This window comes from Anabrus simplex, chromosome 5 (assembly GCF_040414725.1).
Source record: "Anabrus simplex isolate iqAnaSimp1 chromosome 5, ASM4041472v1, whole genome shotgun sequence".
Lineage (NCBI taxonomy): Eukaryota > Metazoa > Arthropoda > Insecta > Orthoptera > Tettigoniidae > Anabrus > Anabrus simplex.
In genome coordinates, this window is record NC_090269.1 from 150,283,929 (window position 1) to 150,301,415 (window position 17,487).

At 42.2% G+C, this 17,487-nt stretch overlaps 1 protein-coding gene across 1 annotated transcript in view; it reads left to right on the forward strand.

Moving 5' to 3' along the window:
• LanB2 (laminin subunit gamma-1) overlaps window positions 1-17,487 on the forward strand; it is a 1,346,184-nt gene that overhangs the window by 667,046 nt on the left and 661,651 nt on the right. The window contains exon 6 of the mRNA XM_067147161.2: window positions 1,208-1,386. Coding sequence (XP_067003262.1) covers window positions 1,208-1,386 — 179 coding nt within the window. The remainder of the gene's footprint in view (window positions 1-1,207; window positions 1,387-17,487) is intronic.

A 17,487-nucleotide genomic window follows, 5' to 3' on the forward strand; every position in this document is an offset into this window, starting at 1 on the left:
AATCTCAGCTGTTAACATAGTGAGACAGTTACCATGGCAACATCGTATTTCTGTATATAACATTTATGGTTTCATCTTAGAAAATTCTAATGGTGTTTATGAAGTCCCCCATTATGATAGGAAGATTGATGTTTGGTGTGCTATAACTGCTAGACGAATAATTGGACCTATTTTTTCGAGAAGAAAGTAAATGGAGAGAGGTACCAAGATGACATTTGACGCCGTCTTCCATCAGTTAACGGAAGAATAAATATCGCGTGGGTGTTTTCAACAAGATTCAGCCCCTTGTTCGTACAGCAGAAGATTCCCTTCTTACAATCTCGGAAGTGTTTGCAGACAGAGCGATCAGTGCTAGTCTATTTCCCCCTCGTTCTCCAGATCTAATAATGTTCCGTTTTTACTTGTGGGGTAAACTCAAAGGAAACCTTACGAATGAAATCAGAAATTTTACAGTGGCAGAACTCAGTTCCGTCAGGCAGAATGTCGTTACCAGATACAATGCCTGTATAACTCAGGAAAGACTACACTTCCGGCATATTTTATAAGGTAAGATTGTATACCTGCTTAAAGCAGGACGGCCGCGCGCTGAGGCAGCTGCTGTATTTGTCCTCTGAGCTAACAAGCTACACCCTATAGCGAACTAGCCTGTGTTTGTAAACTGAACAGTGGCGTTAATAGCACTTGCAACAACCTACTCGCCATTTGTTAGATTAATATACAATAACTGATTAAAAAATGTTTTTTTAATTTTTTTTTACAATTTGCTTTACGTCGCACCGACACCGATAGGTCTTATGGCGACGATGGGACAGGAAAGGGCTGAGAGTGGGAAGGAAGCGGCCGTGCCCTTCATTAAGGTTGAGCCCCAGCATTTGCCTGGTGTGAAAGTGGGAAACCACCGAAAACTATCTTGAAGCCTGCCGACATTGGGGTTCAAACCCATTATGTCCCGAATGCAAGCTCACGGCTGTGCACCCCTAACCGCACGGCCAGCTCGCTCGGTAACTGTCTTGTTCTCATGGTCTCCAGTGTGCTATATGGGAGGGACAGCTAGTTCATGTCATATAACAGACAAATAATATCACAGTGTCTGCATACCTGTTGCATCTCCCATCTTATAATCCCAATGGTGAAATTATGTAATCACTCTTAAAATCTTGTTTTTTGAAGATCACTTGTGAAGGGGAAATGGCCGCCTCTGTTACAGGTGCAAGTGTAACGGACACGCCAGCGAGTGTGTGACGAGCAGAACTCCAGACGGCCCTGGTCGACGAGTCTGTATGTGTGAACATAACACAGCTGGACCAGACTGCAACGAGTGCCTCCCGTTCTACAACGACGCTCCCTGGGGACGAGCTTCAGCTCTGGACACGCACGAGTGTAGAGGTAAGTGTCACTAGAAACATGATCGTTGTAGTGCTTGTCATCACCACGTCCTCAACCAACGCGGGGAACAGTCTTATGTGGATTTTGTGCCCCATGTCATTTTTGGTGAACCAAAGGGTACGAAAAATATCATTTTATTAATTCTTTCACATTTCCAGATTGAGCTAGAATTGCATCCAAAAATTAAAAATAATTAATTAACCCATTCACCATTGTCCATTTAAATCTCCCACTGTCTTCGTAATATACAGGCCATACTGTAGAAAGCACGCCAAGTCCATCAGTTGGTCAACTGAGGCGAGCTGAGCGAATGTTACAAATTTTACTTATGAATGTAATCCATAAGGATTGTGGGCATTCTTTCTATAATATTATGATTGTTGAGAAGCAGACATTTATATTTAAGTACACTGCATTTTGTTCCTTAAATTTATCGCATCAGGATTTACGTAAACAGTTGTTTTTAAGACCTCCTAGTTTAGGTTAGGTATGGTATCTTCACGTGGTGAGTACTGTAAATTCAAAGGACGTAATACTTCTCGTGGAATTCATTCATTTAAATTGTTATCATATAACACGTTTTTGTGGAAATATTACGTGTTGCAAATTTAAATACAGTGTGTGAAAGTTCGCAGGTGCCACAATGCTAAGAACGTGTGCGTACCTCGGCGATAATACAACTATACAAGTAAATATACATTAATATTTTCATTTTCTTCATATGAGGGCAGGTTACCTTTATGAAAAACGAAAATCCCAGCCGAAAAATCCCTGTTACAAAGAATAAAGCAGTATGTTTCACTCAATTTCCAGAGCTGATGATGAGTTCTGCTTTTGACTTTCTTGTTACACAGGGCGTTTCATTGTTGATACAGAACAAGCATAAAAGTGGACAGTAACTTGCGTTCGTAATGTTGAGTACCCGCTGCCTTTTCTCCCCAAAATTAATACAACTAAAAACAATTCCCCGGCAATTTCCGCGGATGTGTAAATCTGCTGTAATTGCGCTGAGCCTACCTGCAAGGCATTTCGCGCCACTTGTGAAAGAGTGTTATGAACTTTACTTTGACTGTCGAGAGGGTGATGTATGCTGTGTTTCGTGTCTTAGATTGCTGACTGGGTGGAAAAATAGTACACACCACTCGCCATTTGCAATTCGCATGATTTGGAGGGAACCGAAGGGTCATCGAAGCGATTGTTATTTTTGTTTAACAAATATTAAAGGAATCACATCTAAATCAAAATGTACATTTACGTATCCGAATTTGCCATCTGCAATGGGTCTAATCTTACACAGCGAACAGTTGCCTGTACAAACTATAAAAAATTCAAATGAATATGACGTCCGCCCCTGTGGTGTAGTTGTTTGGGTGATTAGCTGCCACTCCCGGAGGCCCGGGTTCGATTTCCGGCTCTGCCACGAAATTTGAAAAGTGGTACGAGGGCTGGAACGGGGTCCACTCAACCTCGGGAGGTCAACTGAGTAGAGGTGGGTTCGATTCCTCGCTCAGCCATCCTCTAAGTGGTTTTCCGTGGTTTCCCACTTCTCCTCCAGGCAAATGTCGGGATGGTACCTAACTTAAGGCCACGGCCTTCCCACTGTCTTGTCCGTCCCTTCCAATCTTCCCATCCCCCCACAAAGCCCCTGTTCAACATAGCAGGTGAGGCCGCCTGGGCGATTTACTGGTCCTCCTCTCTGGTTGTATCCCCCGACCCGATGTGTGACACTCCAGGACACTGCCCGTGAGGCGGTAGAGGTGGGATCCTTCGCTGAGTCCGAAGGAAAAACAGACCGTAGATGGTAAACAGATAAAGAAAAAAAGGGGAAAAAAAAGGTTCATTTTTGTCGACCAGTGTAATGAATGACTGACAGTTAAATGAAGTGATACTGGGGAGTTGTTGGAATGAAAGATGACAGGGAAAACCGGAGTACCCGGAGATAAACCTATCCCACCTCCGCTTTGTCCAGCACAAATCTCACATGGAATGACCGGGATTTGAACCACGGAACCCAAGGGTGAGTGGTCGGCGCGCTGCCGCCTGAGCCACGGAGGCACATCACAGCACAGTTCATTATTTTACGGAACTGTTTCCCATTGCGAATGGAGTAGAACAAGTATCCGAGAAAAATAAAGCAAGTTCACAAATTAGAGTTTCCTTTACAGAATAAAAGTCTTGTGGGGGAATTTCTTTCGTGGTTGTAACTCTCATCTTAAAACGCAGACGTGAAAGTATCTCAAATTAATCGAAAAAGTATATTTGTGATCCTTAAGTGTTAAAGACTCTGAAGGAATGGCGTAACGCCGCTTTTGGCTAGCGCCAAAAATTAAGTCAAATCAAACTGCCTGCAGCTTCAGCATCATTATCATTTATATTTATTCAGTTCTGATCAGTGTGGCGGCCTTCCTTTCAGGGGAGCTGGGTTCGATTACCGGTCGGTCGCATCTGGCTCGCGGACTGGGTGTTCCTGTTCGTCCCAGTTCACACCACGTATCACCTCACACTACCGACCACTACAGCCTTATCACGAAGGGCGACTGGCCGTGAAACAGCGCCGAATGCACATAGACCACGCATGTATCATGTATCATTTGTCAATCTGTTCATTTTGTTTACAACTTGCTTTACGTGGCAATGACGAAACAGGAAAGGGCTAGGAGTGGAAAGGAAGCCGTGGCCTTAATTAAGGTACAGTCCCAGCGTTTGTCTGGTATGAAAATGGGAAACCACCGAAAACCATCTCCAGGGCTAGGTACCGACAGTGGGGTTCGAACCTACTATCTCCGAATGCAAGCCACACATCCACTTGCTTGGTCTATCTAGAAAATATAGAAAGCGAGAATAGAACACACAAAGAATGGTGCTGAAGATCTGCTTACGGAGATTATGAAAATTACGAAAGCCATTTTAAATTACTAGAGTTCAAACTTATCTGTACATTTTCTCCATGGGGTTACGTTTCAAGGCATGTCAAACATTACCACGTGCGTGCTGTGTATTTGTAGAGAGGATCCAATATCAACCTTGTGTCGCTCACTGCATAAATATTAATTAAACCGTGGGCAGAGTCTTGTTAACCCGTAATTGAAAGATGTTTATGACACTCTCCTGTAGCAATGCTCTCCGACTGTTACCAGTGCTGCCATGCGTTTTCACTGTAATATGATGTCAAAAATCGCAACCAGTAGAAGTTTTATGTTCCGTGTGGGAAAGATTGAAGACGAAAATATACGTGATGTTCCGTTAAGCTGTGGAAACTGAGAAATCAGGCCTCATTGATCAAATGTTGTCCCTCATTCACCGCCGTATTTTGGTTATAAATTTATATAATCTCATTAAAATTAATTTTGCTTTCAGGTGAAACGTTTTAATTCTTTATCATTCTGAAGAATCCTCCCAGCCTCACTTTTCGCGAATATTTCACAGGACCAATTAACCAGTAAAGTGTTATTATTTTGGGCAACTCGTGTGCGAAGTGAATAAAGAAAAAGAAACCGCTTTTCTGTCTGCAAAAATCAAATTATCATAAATATGTCTCCCGGTCATGACCATCCATCAACGGCTGCTAATTTCAGGTGTGAACCAGCCATAGGACACAGTCTGCACGGTTGCTAGGCAACATTGTCTGGCCATCCATACTTTACAACACAGTCTGCACGGTTGCTAGGCAACGTTGTCTGGCCATCCATACCTTACATCACAGCCTGAACGGTTGTTATGGTTACATTTCCGTCACACCTTTTGGTGGTGGTGGTGATTATTGTTTTGAGAGGAAGTACAACTAGGCAACCATCCGACACTTCGAAAAATGAAGTTATCGGCCAAAGAAAGACAAGGGCCACGAAGGGCGTGAAAATGAAAGACTCCCTAGCCCTCACAAACCTAATAGCGTCGGGGTCGGAAAAGAACAAGAGTTGACCAAGAGAGGTCGGATAGGATAGATGAAAGTGAGGAGCCTGGCACAAGTAAGTGGAAGCAATGCCAGGACTCAGATAAGGTCCCCGTGGTCGCCAACCCACGCTCCAAAGTTCAGAGCCCCTGAGGCCCCTTTTAGTCGCCTCTTACGACAGGCAGGGGATACCGTGTGTGTTATTCTACCGCCCCCACCCACAGGGGGATCACACCTTTTGTCGCGTAACGTTACACAACTGTTCGGATGACCGCCAGCTATAAGACATATTGATGTCAAAACCGGGAATATCACATCAGAGATCAACTAAGTTTAGGTCAGTATAAGGGAACCTCATCCAGGCTACAGGCTGTGGGAACTGTAAACATACAAGACCAAACATTTTCCTAACCCCCGTAGTTTAGTGTTACATGCAGTTTAATAAAAGCTCAAAACAAAGCCTACGGCGCTTCGGCTCTTAAGAGCCATGGGCTACCAAGCGACCGCTGCCCAGCTCTAAGGTGGGGTAGTGAAATTAAATGATATGGCGTATGGCTTTTAGCGCCGGGATGTGTCCGAGGACTTCGGCTTGCCAGGTGCAGGTCTTTTGATTTGACTCCCGTAGGCGACCTGCGCGTCGTGATGAGGGTAAATGATGATGAAGACGACACATAGGCCTACACCCAATCCCCATGCCAAGGGAATTAACCAATTTTGGTTAAAAATACCGAACCTGCCGGGAATCGAACCGGAGACCGCAGTGACCAAAGGCCAGCACGCTAACCATATAGCTATAGTGCCGGACTGAGGTGTGGTGACGCCTGATCAGCTCTATGAACTCTCTGCGCTCTTATTGTTGGCTTTCGTGACCAAGCAGATAGCTCTTCAGAGTTCTGGTCCTTCCAAGAAAGATGTTGCGAAATGAAAGACAAGGGCCACCAAGGGCGTGAAAATGAAAGGTAACGGGGTCGGAAAGGATAGATGAATGTAAGGAGTCTGGGACACTTAATTCAAACCTATGCCAGACTCAGCTAGAACGTTGAGAGCCTCTTTTAGTCGCACAGGTCTATTCCACCGTCCCCACGACTTCTAGACATGACATTCGGTATTGCTCGCTATGAAACGTTTTTCCCTAGGAGTAGAAATCCCTGTCCACGAATTCGAACCTCGATCGTTATCATCGCCTCGTGCAGGAATGCTGCGATGCGTGTTTCAACAAGCAGTTTGTAAAACGGCTTTGTTTTGCTTCTTGCTCATTTACATACAAAGGACACTTAAGACTAAGACGAACCGAAGGGAATCGGATTTATGTAGCGAATTGTCTCGAAACGAATTTGTGGGTTATTAGTGGGAGATCATCGTCCTCACTGCTGTCCTCCTGGAGACACTGTTGCTTACAGCTGGAGCTGCGACATGTTGTCACGAGTGGATCTGCGAAACCCACCTTCAATTAAACGTGCGCTGTTGGTGAGATCTTGATGCTTGTAGACATCATAACAGTGGTGTGCCGTGAACACATTCCTTACCCCAGCTGCAATTTAAAAAAAAAATGTTGCAGCCCCACCACTCTCTCTCTGTTTTACAAACTCATTCGATAACTAAGTGGATATATGTATAACAAGAAAACAGATCAGACAATACATAAATGAATAAGACAATTTAATTATTAAAGAACTAATGAAATATTATAACGCACTTGAATAACAATATTTTCAACCAAATACTCGCTTAATTTCCTAATTGGTTTTTCACGGAAGTGACGGCAACATCATAACGTAAGCTACAGCAGATTTTAAACACTGTACTTACAGCTTCCTAATAGTAGTTATGGTTTTCGAGAATTATACTGGGACTATAGATCATTCCATGTTAAGAAAACAGTGCGGCTTTACGTCGCACCGACACAGATAGGTCTTATGGCGACGATGGGATAGGAAAGGCCTAGGAGTTGGAAGGAAGCGGCCGTGGCCCCAGCATTTACCTGGTGTGAAAATGGGAAACCTCGGAAACCCATCTTCAGGGTTGCCGACAGCGGGATTCGAACCCACTATCTCCCGGATGCAAGAAAACAGTATTCCTCTTATGACGGCAAGGTTGCCACATCGAAAGCCTCTGCTCAAAAGCATCATGGGAAGACGGCGACACATACATTGATGAAGCTGAGTATTTTCATTTCAAGGTAAACTAAGTTCAAAATTATTTTTAGGAATTGAAAGGGACAGAGGTTTAGAGGGGGCTCATTGTGATTTTCATAGCAATACGGGAAAACGATGGAACATAAATTTGTGAAATTCAGCACTTACGTTCATGGTAAAAGGAGGAAGAAATTAAGCTACAAATGATATCTGTGAAATCTGTAGCCTCGGGGGATGGGGGTACAGTTAATTGCATTTAAGTAAATTTGTCCAGGTAACGCCTAATGCTACTGCGACGTCGTATCACCCCACGAAAATAATAGTAAAAATTAAATGTTGTTAAGAAACAACAGCTAAATAACAAAACCAATGACGGGTAAAAATCATAGTGAGATTCTGTATCAGTACAAGTCATGCCGTGATGTATCGCTGCACACTACAGCATCAAAATCTTCAGAAAAAACGGTTGTACAGTACGAGAATATTAGAACACACTCACACAGATAAATAGAAGACTTCTCTTCAACAGTGATAAGCAACTCAGAAGGAAAATGAAGTAAGGCAACAAAGCTATGGCTGTTTCCGCCACTGTGCTTCCTCCCTGCGAATGTATTTTTGATATAGAGAATATTAGGTAGTTATTTTAATAACTCATGAGCAAAGCAATTGCCTCATATTTCTTCTTTCTTTCATAATACAATATAAATTATATTATAATATTCCTTAATCACGATGAACTGTGCGTGTCTAAAAGAGGGGTGTGTTCACTCCTTGTAAGAGCTCTACTGTTTTCTTAACGTGAAATGAGCTATAACTTTTTTAACTTGAAAGGCCTAACCTAAACTTAGCAGTTATTTGCCGTCGCCGAAGTTCTCTAGTTTCACTTGCTTACTGAGCGTAGGCACAGCAACGAGATTCACCACGTATACCACCGTTATATTCACGAAGAATGCCACAGAATTCGCGAAAAATTCACAATAAACCACCATTACAGGCGAACCCACTCGCATAGAGCAACAAAACACAAATTTCTTGTAGGCTACTTCGGGTTTGACTTTGTGTTCGTGCTGGGCAACCTACGGTAAATATTTTTCCGCGTCCATCGAAAAATAAACCTGCCATCAGTGTATCGCTCCCAAAAACTCCATACATGCCGAGATCCGAAAATAAAATAAATACTTTTATTGCAAATGATTTTACAAAATGCTCATTTTTATTAACAAGACTGTGTGCAAGTTGCTCTTGCGTTTTTTCTTGTACTGAATAGTGGACTGAATAGTGATGGGATAATCGAATAGAAAATTATCGATTGTTCGATTATTTCATTTCATTCGATTATATTTCCCATTCGATTATTTTTCGAGTATTCATTCGAATGAATGGGGCAATCGAATAGTGAATTTTCCTATTCGATTATTTGATTATTCATTTGTAACTGCATTCGAACGAGTGCTTTCGAAATAACCGAATGAAAAATTATGTTATTAAGACGGTTAATTCACTCATTAAGTTTCAACATTTGGGGATACGTTTGGAAAAAAGGCGTACTGTATTTCTATTTTTCATCTATTCGCTTATTTCAGTCGATTATCCACCCGACACGCTTAAACCGTAAAATTGATTCATGACGCATCCGAATATTCTATGCGATACAACTGAATTTTGTTTGAAACTCATTCGATTATTTATTCTATTGGAGGTTATTCGATTATTAAAAGAATTCGATTATCCTATTTCTAGCTTAAAGCGCATCCGTCAACCAAGCGACTTGAATTTCGCTCTTTCGCGCCGGCGAAGAATCCCAGCTCGCTGGAGAGACCTGCACTGCGGTAGAGCGAACGGGTTATCGCGACAGCTGTACGTGCCTTCACTTAGCTGTATGCAGCTTTTAAACTCGATAAAGAAACGTTCTTAGGAATATTAAGAAAATGTAAATACAAAATGATTTGCCCCAGCAGCGCTAGGGTAGCTGGAGTTCAGCTTTCGGGCTTTTGTGGTGTCAGAACACATGGAGAAACACTTTACGTTTCGCAGAGAACTTTGCCCCGCGTCTTCAAAGAAAATCTCGACACTTCACGAGGAAGACTTGTACAATAATGAGGGTTTGAATTTAAGAATGCTTAACCGTTGGTCTGTACTAAGTGGTACTCTCGTTTATCACTAGATGTGCGCTAGCATTCCGAGCTCGAATTAAGATGTTTCTTGGTCCATAGTATGTGCGTGCGAAGTGAACAGCTAGGTCATCAGACGAATCAGGGACGAATGTGGTAGTAAAAATGAGGTGCAACGAAAGTCTAACAGGATAGAAGAATAGAAGAGAGCTGAAGATAGAAAGAAAAGTGTGCAGCAAAGTGTGAGTCAGTGTGGGGGGGAAGGACGAACTACGACGCAGTTGAAGACTCGGAACTGAAAAGAAGTAAGAACATTACAAAATGAAACGAAATGGCGTATGGCTTTTAGTGCCGGGAGTGTCCGAGGCTCGCCAGGTGCAGTGTCGTGATGAGGATGAAATGATTTTGAAGACGACACATACACCCAGTCGCCTTGCCAGAGAAATTAACCTATGATGGTTAAAATTCCCAACGCTGCCAGGAATCGAACCCGGGACCCCTGTGCCCAAAGGCCAGCACGCTAACCATTTAGCCATGGAGCTAACAAGTTATGAAAGTATCATCGACAGCACACGGATATTTCGTTGGTAATCATCTCCGAAATGTTCGGAACAAACCCTTGCATACCGAGCTCGATAGCTGCAGTCGCTTAAGTGGGGCCAGTATCCAGTATTCGGGAGATAGTAGGTTCGAATCCCATTGTCGGCAGCCCTGAAGATGGTTTTCCGTGGTTTCCCATTTTCACACCAGGCAAATGCTGGGGCTGTACCTTAATTAAGACCACGGGTGCTTCCTTCCCATTCCTAGCCCTTTCCCTCCCATAGTCGCCATGAGACCTTTCTGTGTCGGTGCGACGTAAAGCAAAATAGCAAAAAAATAATAAACCTTGCATTATTTGTTGGAAACGAATCACGTCTTTTACAAGTATGGACCCACCGTTTATTTAGGTCAGGAGATGAATGAAAAGTGTAGGCTATGTTTCGTTCCTTTGCGCACAGCCTGCAACAAACCATACTGAAAAGTGTACACTAATACTGCTTTCTAAGTTTTATCATATGAAATAAATACACACGTTTTTTTCACACCTCAGATATGCTACGATCGTAGCTTCTGCGTACACAGCGATTCTACCTCGTTCAGGTAAGCTTGAGCATGAGGGCCCGCGTGACGTCATAGTTTCGCGGTCGGTAGATGCAGAGTGGGTCGCTGCCCATAGGTGGTCCAACAGCTCTGCACTCCGACCGGCCAACCGAGCAGAGGAGGGGTGGCAACGGCTCTACCGTGGCTCTACGTTTCTGCATTCTGGAGACGGGAGAGAGCTGGACCTCACGGCCGGCCCCACCCGTCGGCTGTCCTGAGAATGGTTTCCCGTGGTTTTCCATTCTCCTGCACTGAGGCGAATGCCGGAACAATTCCTAGTATAGGCCACGACCAACAACCCGGCACCTTCTCTGAGCATCTCCTTCACCGTAACAAATCTCCCGGCATGAGAGACGGCGTCATCGTTTAGAAGCCCGCCTCCCGCTTCAGCGGAAGAATGAAAACGTCACAGTAGTAATAGTAGTCACAGCTTCTCTTTTTCGCACCTCTCACGTGATTTCTACGTACCGTGGTATTATATGGGATTTCCCATACTTTTGTTTGCTATTGGTTTTACGTCGCAGCGACGCAGATAGTCTTATGGTGACGGTTGGACAGGAAAGGGTTAGGAGTGGGGAGGAACCGGCCGTGGCGTTAATTTCAGGTACAGCCCCATCATTTGCCTGGTGTGAAAATGGGAAACCACGGAAAACCATCTTCAGGGCTGCTGACAGTGGAGCTCGAACCCACTATCCCCCAGATGCAAGCTCAGAACTGCGCCCCCTAACCGCACGGCCAACTCGTCCGGTGATTTCCCATACTTGAAGGTCTGAAGCACTGCCCCGTTTTAACAGTATCAGGGATGCCGTTTTTTCACTTCTGCCATGGTTAAAATTATTTATTTACAGTAGCATTTACCGATAATGCATTTCAGTTCTTCATCTAGCGATTCTGCACAGTAGCGGCGATTGGGAAAATAATACTAATCCACCAGCGGTAAAAGTTCATATAACCACACTTCAGCTGAAAATTGAAGTATAGATACATTTTAGTGTAGATACAGTATATTTAGATAGTGCCGTATCTTGCCTGCTATATTCGTGTGTTATCTTTCGTGTGTATCTATTAGAGCGTGGTTCTAATAATAATTTGTCTAAGCATTTAGCTTTGTTGGTAATCTTTGAGTACAGTAGTTCTTGCAAATTTCATTTCTGTTTGTGCTTGGTAGTGACATACGGTACTGGTATTGTAATTAGGATACGTCTGAAAGTAGTTTAAAAATTACTGTAGTGTACTGTACAGTAGTATACGAGTAGCCTAATATCCTATCAGAATTTAGTGTGCTTATTTTATTATTATAAAATATTTGTGTAGTACTGGTGTAGTAGAGGTATCCGTAGAAACTCTTACTAAAATTCGGTTGTTGTAATTCGGATAGGCTTAATTGCAGTTTGGAATTGTGTAGTTCTTGTGTATTCCTTTAGATATTCAGTAATTAACAACAGTTTTTATCCTGTGAGGGGTTGTAGGATAAAAAATAGAGTAGTATTGTAGTGTAGTCGTATATTAATTACCTTATTGTTGTGTGATCTTTGAGTACTATTCCAGACAATATATACCTCCGTTCATTGATTTTTTGCAAATAAGTTATTTTATTTTTATTTGCCTTTTTTCCGTAAAGAATGGCTAAGGAGCGCGAGTGTACGAACTGTGGGTGTGGCGAGGCATTGAGGGGTATGAGGGAGGAGTTGGAGAGTCTGAGGGATATAATTAGGATTCTCACAGAAGACAGGAAGGAAGATAGGACTCCCTCAAACAACGTACAGGTTACAGTAGGTGTACAAGAGGGAGGGTAAGGGAAGGGGGGAGTTGTAGAAGACAGGTTGTCTAATGTTCTAAGGGGAAGGAGATTGCAGGCTAAGGGCTCTATTCAGGATCAGAATTCAGGACAGGCGTCTGTGCAAAATCGGTACGAGTCACTCCAGGTAGAACAACAGAGGGAAGATGAGGGGCAGGGAACTGTTGCTGAGATGTGTGGAAGTAGGAGGAAGGGAAAAGGTAGGAAAGGGAAATGTAGAGTAGAGGATAGGAAAAGACAGGTGGAACAGGGTCATGGGAAGGAGAAAAGGGAGGAGGAAGTAGCTTCTGCAGCTATCAGGATAGATAGGGCTGACCAGGAGGGGAGGGGATCAAATGAGGTGGGTAGGGTTGAGACTCTGGTCATGGGAGATTCCATCATTAGACACGTCGGGAAAGTGTGTGGAGGAAAGGGAACCAGAGTAGAATGTTATCCAGGAATTAGGTTGAGGCAGATGTTGAGGAAAGTAGAAGAGAGGGAGGAGGGGAAGGAGAAGGTGGTAGTTTTTCACGTTGGTACCAACAATGTAAGGCAAGCTGATATAAGTACCAACATAGTTGGAGATGTGTGGGATCTGGTAAATGCAGTACGGGCGAAGTTTAAGAAAGCGGAGATTGTTATTAGTGGAATACTGTGTAGGAGGGATACTGACTGGAGGGTGATTGGGGATTTAAATGAGACTATGGAGTGGGTATGTGGGAAACTGGGAGTGAAATTTCTAGATCCTAATGGGTGGGTAGGAGATAGGAATCTGCGCTCAGATGGCCTTCACTTAAACCGCAATGGTACGTATAAGTTAGGAAATTTGTTTGGAAGGGTAATAGGGAGGTACATTCAGGGAAACGGGGTGGCATAGGGAGCGGTGATAAGGGAACAGGGAACTGGAAATCAAGTAGAGATGACATAAAATTGTTAGTGTTGAACTGTAGAAGTATTGTAAAGAAAGGAATAGAATTGAGTAATTTAATACATATATATTTACCAGATATTGTAATAGGAGTTAATCATGGCTGAGAAATGATATAATGGATGGAGAAATTTTCTCACGGAACTGGAGTGTGTATTGTAGAGATAGGATAGGAATGGTGGGAGGGGGAGTATTCATTCCGGTGAAAGAAGAATTTGTAAGCTACGAATAAGTTAAAGATGAGACAAATGAAATCCTAGGTGTAAGGCTCATTTCTAAAGATAATAGGCAACTTGATATATTTGGAATGTACAGACCGGGAAAGGGTAGCACTGACACGGATTCAGAATTATTTGATAAGATAATCAGCTATGTAGGAAACGACAAGTAACGAAATGTGATTCTAGCGGGAGATCTGAATTTACCAGATGTCAATTGGGAAGGAAATGCGAACAACAGGAAGCATGACCAACAAATGGCAAATAAGTAAATATGGGACTGACAGCTGATTCAGAAAGTGATGGAACCAACTAGAAGGAAAAATATCCTGGATGTGGTGCTGATAAAACCAGATGAGCTCTATAGAGAAACTGAAGTAATAGATAGTATTAGTGATCATGAAGCTGTTTTTGTCATAGTTAAAAATAAATGTGATAGAAAGGAAGGTCTTAAAAGTAGGACTATTATGCAGTATCATATGGATGATAAAGCAGGCATGAGGCAGTTTCTAAAAAGTATCTATGATAGGTGGAAAACGGTAAATAAGAATGTAAACAGACTCTGGGATGGGTTTAAAGAAATTGTTGAGGAATGCGATAACAGGTTTGTACCTTTATGGGAGGTAAGGAATGGTAAAGATCCACTATATTATAACAGAGAAATAAAGCGACTAAGAAGGAGGTGCAGACTGGAAAGAAATAGGATTAGAAATGGCTGTGGAAGTAAGGAGAAATTGAAGGAACTTACTAGAAAATTGAATCTAGCAAAGAAGTCGGCTAAGGATAACATGATGGCAAGCATAATTGGCAGTCATACAAATTTTAGTGAAAAATGGAAGGGTATGTATAGGTATTTTAAGGCAGAAACAGATTCCAAGAAGGACATTCCAGGAATAATTAATGAACAAGGGGAGTGTTTATGTGAGGATCTTCAAAAGGCAGAAGTATTCAGTCAGCAGTAGCCTATGTAAAGATTGTTGGTTACAAGGATAATGTACAGATAGAGAAGGAGACTAATACTAAAGAAGTATTAAAATTTACATATGATAACAATGACATTTACAATAAGATACAAAAGTTGAAAACTAGAAAAGCAGCTGGAATTGATAAGATTTCTGGGGATATACTAAAGGCAATGGGTTGGGATATAGTACCATATCTGAAGTACTTATTTGATTATTGTTTGGTCGGAGGAGCTATACCAGATGAATGGAGAGTTGCTATAGTAGCCCCTGTGTATAAAGGAAAGGGTGATAGACAAAAAGCAGAAAATTACAGGGCAGTCAGTTTGACATGCATTATATGTAAGCTTTGGGAAGCCATTCTTTCTGATTATATTAGACATGTTTGCGAAATTTATAACTGGTTCGATAGAAGGCAGTTCGGTTTTAGGAAAGGTTATTCCACTGAAGCCCAACTTGTAGGATTCCAGCAAGATATAGCAGACATCTTGGATTTAGGAGGTCAAATGGACTGTATCACGATTGACCTGTCTAAAGCATTTGATAGGGTGGATCATGGGAGACTACTGGCAAACATGAGTGCAATTGGACTAGACAAAAGAGTGACTGAATGGGTTGCTATATTTCTAGAAAATGGATCTCAGAGAATCAGAGTAGGAGAAGCTTTATCTGACCCTGTAATAATTAAGAGGGGAATTCCTCAAGGCAGTATTATTGGACCTTTATGTTTTCTTACATATATAAATGATATGAGAAAATTAGTGGAATCAGAGGTACGGCTTTTTGCAGATGATGTTATTCTCTATAGAGTAATAAGTTACAAGATTGTGAACAACTGCAGCGTGACCTCGAAGATGTTGTGAGATGGACAGCAGGCAATGGTATGTTGATAAACGGGGTTAAACGTCAGGTTGTGAGTTTCACAAATAGGAAAAGTCCTCTGAGTTTTAATTACTGCGTTGATGGGGTGAAAATTCCTTTTGGGGATCATTGTAAGTGTCTAGGTGTTAATATAAGGAAAGATCTTCATTGGGGTAATCACATAAATGGGATTGTAAACAAAGGGTACAGATCTCCACACATGGTTATGAGGGTGTTTAGAGGTTGTAGTAATGATGTAAAGGAGAGGGCATATAAGTCTCTGGTAAGATCCCAACTAGAGTATGATTCCAGTGTATGGGACCCGCACCAGGATTACCTGATTCAAGAACTGGAAAAAATCGAAAGAAAAGCAGCTCGATTTGTTCTGCTAGGGGCTTTACGTCGCACCGACACAGATAGATCTTATGGCGACGATAGGATAGGAAAGGCCTAGGAGTTGGAAGGAAGCGGCCGTGGCCTTAATTAAGGTACAGCCCCAGCATTTGCCTGGTGTGAAAATGGGAAACCACGGAAAACCATTTTCAGGGCTGCCGATAGTGGTATTCGAACCTACTATCTCCAGGATGCAAGCTCACAGCCGCGCGCCTCTACGCGCACGGCCAACTCGCCCGGTGATTTGTTCTGCGTGATTTCCGACAAAAGATTAGCGTTACAAAAATGTTGCAAAGTTTGGGCTGGGAAGAATTGAGAGAAAGAAGGAGAGGTGGTCGACTAAGTGGTATGTTCCGAGCTGTCAGTGGAGAGATGGCGTGGAATGACGTTAGTAGACGAATAAGTTTGAGTGGCGTTGATAAGAGTAGGAAATATCACAATATGAAGATAAAATTGGAATTCAAGAGGACAAACTGGGGCAAATATTCATTTATAGGAAGGGGAGTTAGGGATTGGAATAACTTACCAAGGGAGATGTTCAATAAATTTCCAATTTCTTTGAAATCATTTAGGAAAAGGGTAGGAAAACAACAGATAGCGAATCTGCCACCTGGGCGACTGCCCTAAATGCAGATCAGTATTGATTGATTGATTGATTGATTGATTGATTGATTGATTGATTGATTGATTGATTGATTGAATAAGAAGTGTGTGTGTGTGGTGTGTGTGGGGAGTGTATATATATAAAAAAATGAAAAAAGCTACAAAAAAGTTTTTTATGCTCTCTTAGCGAATTTCGATAGAGTGGTAGCTACAAGTTTAGCAACGTAAGTTCGGTTATAGTTTTTTTTTTTAGATTTCAGTAAATAAAACAATAAAACTTTCATCAAAGGGACAACATTACACATGCATTGCAATTAAATAGAAGTACGGCGTGCTTATACAGCTAAAAATCATTTAGTATTTGACTAAACACTAAGAAACTAACGGGCACTAAAGAGACTGCCAGACTGACGAATGCGCGCGGCAAGCGTCTTTAACATACCTCAGTGTCTATGACACAAAATAATATCCGCATCCGCAAACTGTTTATCCGCGGATATTGTAAATATTTAACTACAGTAAATTACATCCAAGATATTGAAATGGATAGATCTGTTAACACAATACAGTGGGCCTGACACCTGGCACCAGAATCACAGGTCCATGAGGGACTTCTTCTTAGGAAAACTACCGACGTATTCACCTTTGTTCCTTACTAAGGACAGGATCCATCTAGGTTTAGGTCAGATTTGTGTTTTATGGTCTCAAGGCTCTTTATATATCACTATTCTCCCATACCAGTGTCAAGGGTCTCCTAACCACAAGAAAAAGGATTTACCTGAGTGAAAATCAGTAAACGTCATTATTGAGAAATTATCCTCACTGGTTTACAGTTTGTATCCGCCATGACATTAACTTCGCAGTTATCCGCATTGGTGCAGGGCTCTATCCATGCTACTCTTCCTCACAGCACATGCACTATTTGCAAGTCGGTCAGCCGCGACGAACGCCATTCTTTGCATATCTCCACTAAAGAACTAAGACAACAAGGCTTGTACAAGTTGCTTTTTATAATGATTCCTATAATTCTTAGTTTCATCCGACTAAAGTGGAATAAAAATGTAATGTCTTCTTTATAAAATGT